The sequence below is a fragment of the Limulus polyphemus genome, unplaced genomic scaffold, assembly GCF_000517525.1.
Source record: "Limulus polyphemus unplaced genomic scaffold, Limulus_polyphemus-2.1.2 Scaffold11340, whole genome shotgun sequence".
NCBI lineage: Eukaryota > Metazoa > Arthropoda > Merostomata > Xiphosura > Limulidae > Limulus > Limulus polyphemus.
This window is the reverse complement of record NW_013676950.1, coordinates 1-4,078: the sequence shown is the minus strand read 5'-3', so window position 1 is coordinate 4,078 and position 4,078 is coordinate 1. Positions and strand designations below refer to the sequence as shown.

The window sequence follows — 4,078 nt, the reverse complement described above, 5'->3', positions numbered from 1 at the left end:
ACATAGGAAGGTTGTATTTATAATCAAGTTCTAAATACAATGAGGTTCCAACTGTAATATTTATTGTTTATCTATTATTGGCTGGTAATTCCTGTTTCTCCCTGTACATTAGCTTTTTAAAGGAACACCAAATTTCTGTACGAAAGCTAACTTCAAGGGGTAATGATAATATCATTTACATTAGAATTATTTTTTAAAATTACTACTTGTTATTAATAATGCTTATAAAAGCAGATACTCCATTTGAAACTATGTGAAATTGGTTGACACCATTGTTTTGGTTTTGGAGTTATGTAACAAAAAAAGAAGCAGAAGAAAGAAGAACAAGAAATTCAAACTTTTCGCTATGACATTTACAGACATTCCCAGAGCTTGTGACTCAGTCATTACATAGATATTGTTATAAAAGGAAACACTGTATAATATTGTACAGTTCTGATGAAGTGATATTTAAAATGCCATTTCGATGAACAATCCAAGGCATCCATACATAGGCAGTGCTGCCACCTGTTTGATGCCATTTTCTCTGGTGTTACAGGTGGAAATATTCTCTCCTATTTGAGTTATAAATTCTAATATTATTATTGTGTTTTGTATAACAATAATTAAATAAGGGAAACCATTTTATCCCCACTATCCACGGGGACATATAAGGGGGACAACATTTTTTCCAAGTGGTTCAGTTCTTAGAACTCCAACATTTAAGCCGTAGCATAAACATTGATCACATTCAATCATTTAAATAAATTACCATACATATCTTATATACCAAAACATGTGATCAGACTACATGTGCTGTCTTGGTAGTAAACAAAGAGCATGATTGGTTAATTGTTGTCGTCATTACATGAGGTGTGAGAAAACAGTGGGGAGACGCCGTCTTTTGCAAGCAGGAGGATAGTAGAAGATGAAGTCGAGGTCATCGTATGTCTCCTGCTAAGCCTTCTTTGTGAATATCTAATCATAGGGTTGCCTGAACAGGACTGGCCAATATAAACTGTTTTTGAGGTTTTTACAGGGTGTTTAGGTTAATTCAGAAGGGTCCTTTTTCACAGTTAAAGCAGTCAAACATATGGCAGGAAAGTAACTGTTTTCTAGAAGTAAGTTGAAACACCCAGATGAACTTTCTTGCCTTTAATTGTATTTGAAAAACAAATTACAATATTTCTAAGCACCATTTTTTAAATAATAAAATGTATGCATTGTTTTACTACATTTTATAAATGAAAATCATTTAACATTATTTTGAATACAGTTGGTTGTAGTTGGTTACTTGAATCATGAAACAGAAATAAGCTAAATTGATTGTTCAGAATCGGTGTTTCGATGGGTGGATTGACGTAATACACTTAAGAGTTGTAAAAAATACAGAGATTTTCTGTGTTAAATACTTTTTTTTCAATTATTAGCATTTGCCCATCTTACTGGAGCCTTCATCGGGTAAAAATATAATGGTATTATACAGTACACTGTTGCCCAATAAAGGCTCCAATACAGTGGCATGCAGAGGTTCTATGATGCCCGGGGCCCCGGCACCTTTCGCTCCCCCCCCCCCCTCTGCACGCTACTGTTCCAATAAAAGAGGTGGAAGCTAGCATTTAAAATAAAAGTATGTAAGTGTAGTGAACAGTTCATATATTTTAATTTACCTAAGTTATGAGTTCTAAAAAATGCACTTAAGAGTTATTATTGTTTAAACTTTGCACTGGTAACTTTATATTATTGTTCTTTGTTTTCTTTCAAGGCTATTTCAACGTGTGCACTGTTCTTGGCTGCAAAAGTTGAAGAACAACCCAGGAAGCTTGAACATGTGATAAATGTTGCTCATAGATGTCTTCATCGAGATGCTCCTGCACTTGACATCAAGAGTGAAGTAAGACGGCTAAAGCTGTTTGTATTTGCTGTGTTTTATCAACCGAATTACTTTGTTAAATTAAATAGAGTATATTGGTTATTTGAAACTGTATATATATGTTTTGGAATCTATTACCTTTTCAAAGAAAGGCTATGTCACAAAGGTACCCAGTACATATTGAACACAACATGTATTTCTTTTATTTACTCTCAGCTAATGTAAACCTTATATTCCTAAACTATATTGAAAAAAATTAGCATCTGGGCAAAAAGTTCTAATTTTGTCACAGCCAAGAATGCATGTACGTTACCCTCTACAGCACCGCCATTCAAGTTGGGCCTTCAAATTTCTCACAATATACCAGATTAAAGTTCCACATAAGTATTGAAACATTTTGATTATGTATTTAAAATAAATTTGATTCTGGGAAGTTTAAAAAGGTAGTAGTGAAAGAGTTAAATATGATACGACAAATCTTTAAGAAAATTCTCTTCTCTGATTTAAAAGTCCATAGGTAAATATTCCTCCAAAAAATCACAGGTTTTTCGCGTGACCCCAATCAAGGGTAGTTATAAAATTCTTCCCTAATTTTGTTCCTCATTTAACTGGTTTACAACAGTGCCGTAGCTTCAACAACAACAATAAATAGTTGATGTAAAATGTCTTTACCCATTTATTCTTTTTCCTTTCTTTGCTTTTCTTTCTCATTTTTTTTCACAACTTTTTCCAATAACCTAAAATTATTCCTGCATTTCACAGTATCAGTATTCCCTTACCTCTTGGATATTTATTTGGACAAACATTTACCCTTTTTGGAACACAAGATCCTTAGACCAGTTAATTTTAAATGTGGGTTTTCAGAAAAGTCTTCTGTCTTAAAAGCTAATTTTTGATTGGGTCATTCTGCCCTTTGGTCAAATCTCGATCAATAATGCATAACATTACATTAAATTTTCCATGTTTTTAAAATCATACACTTGAAACTTTATGAAAAGATAACCGATGAATTTTTTCTACTAATATTGTAACTTGCCTGGATCGTAATATATTTTAAACCATTATGTATAAAGGTGATAAGTTCAGGCTTTGAAAGCCTCGATTCAGACTTGTTCTGTGATCATTGTTTTGAAAGAGATAAAAATTTGTTTTAAAATCTGCCTTATCTTGTGGTGCATGCAATTATGGAGGGATAAATATAATAGTTGATTTTTGATATTGTTTATTGGTGAGATATACTTTGATAAGCCTATTCCTTCTGTAATCTTGTTTTTTCTTAATTTCACAACCACTTACTGAAACTGTATCTTCCGTGCTTTCATAAAACCTATACTAAATTATTTCCTTTATCTTCTTGTCATCATGTGATCTTCTTGTTTTATAAAATATAGTAAGAACAGTTGTTGTTATTGGTGAAGTCCATTTTTAACTTTAGAAATTACAGCCACTTTGCCACCAAAATTTCTAGTGATTTCTAGTTAATGTAATGACCTAAACATATTTTTAAGCTACTCATTTTAACAGATATTGCATTACAATTATTTTTTAATTAATTTGTAAATTTTCATTAATTTTTTCGCTTCTCACATCATACAAAGCTTCAATAATGAAAGACGCGTACTAGATAGTCGAGAAACCCCAGAGTAATTCATTGTTAAAGCATTTTTGTAATCAGAATTTTGTGACAGTAACATTCAACTTAGCAGTAATCATTAGTGATTATTTTGTTTCTTTTAATAAAATTGAAATTAATTCTTTTTGTTTTTATGTTGCTAATAAAATAATTATTATAACAAACAACTTTTATCTCCTCTGTTCCATTGTTTTTTATCAAATGATTAGTGAGGAGGAAACATTTTGTAATCATTATTGTCTTGATTAAATTAATGCCTGTCAATTTTTTTTATTTGCATAATGTTTTTCAATAAGATTAGTTTAACTTCATTCACACATGATTTTATTTTATTTTGACTTTGCAAAATATACTTACTTCTGTTTAGGCCTACATGGAACAAGCATATGAAATAGTTGTGAATGAAAACATCATGTTACAAACATTAGGTAAGTAGTAATAAATTACTTAATATGTCGTATTTTAGTAACTGTATATTTTTCTTAGTTTATGTGTATGAAATACATTTTTAGAACTAATTTCATCAAGAAATGGAAATAGTGTTCTTTGTGCTAAAGTAAATAATGTCTGCCATAGGTTATTTATGGAGAAGA

At 31.0% G+C, this 4,078-nt stretch overlaps 1 protein-coding gene across 1 annotated transcript in view; it reads left to right on the top strand.

The window, feature by feature from the left end:
* LOC106476723 (cyclin-T2-like) overlaps nucleotides 1-3,913 on the top strand; it is a gene marked incomplete at its 3' end in the record, with an annotated part of 7,382 nt that extends 3,469 nt beyond the window's left edge. The window contains exons 4-5 of the mRNA XM_013937355.2: nucleotides 1,745-1,873; nucleotides 3,853-3,913. Coding sequence (XP_013792809.2) covers nucleotides 1,745-1,873; nucleotides 3,853-3,913 — 190 coding nt within the window. The remainder of the gene's footprint in view (nucleotides 1-1,744; nucleotides 1,874-3,852) is intronic.
* Nucleotides 3,914-4,078: the final 165 nt, after the last annotated feature.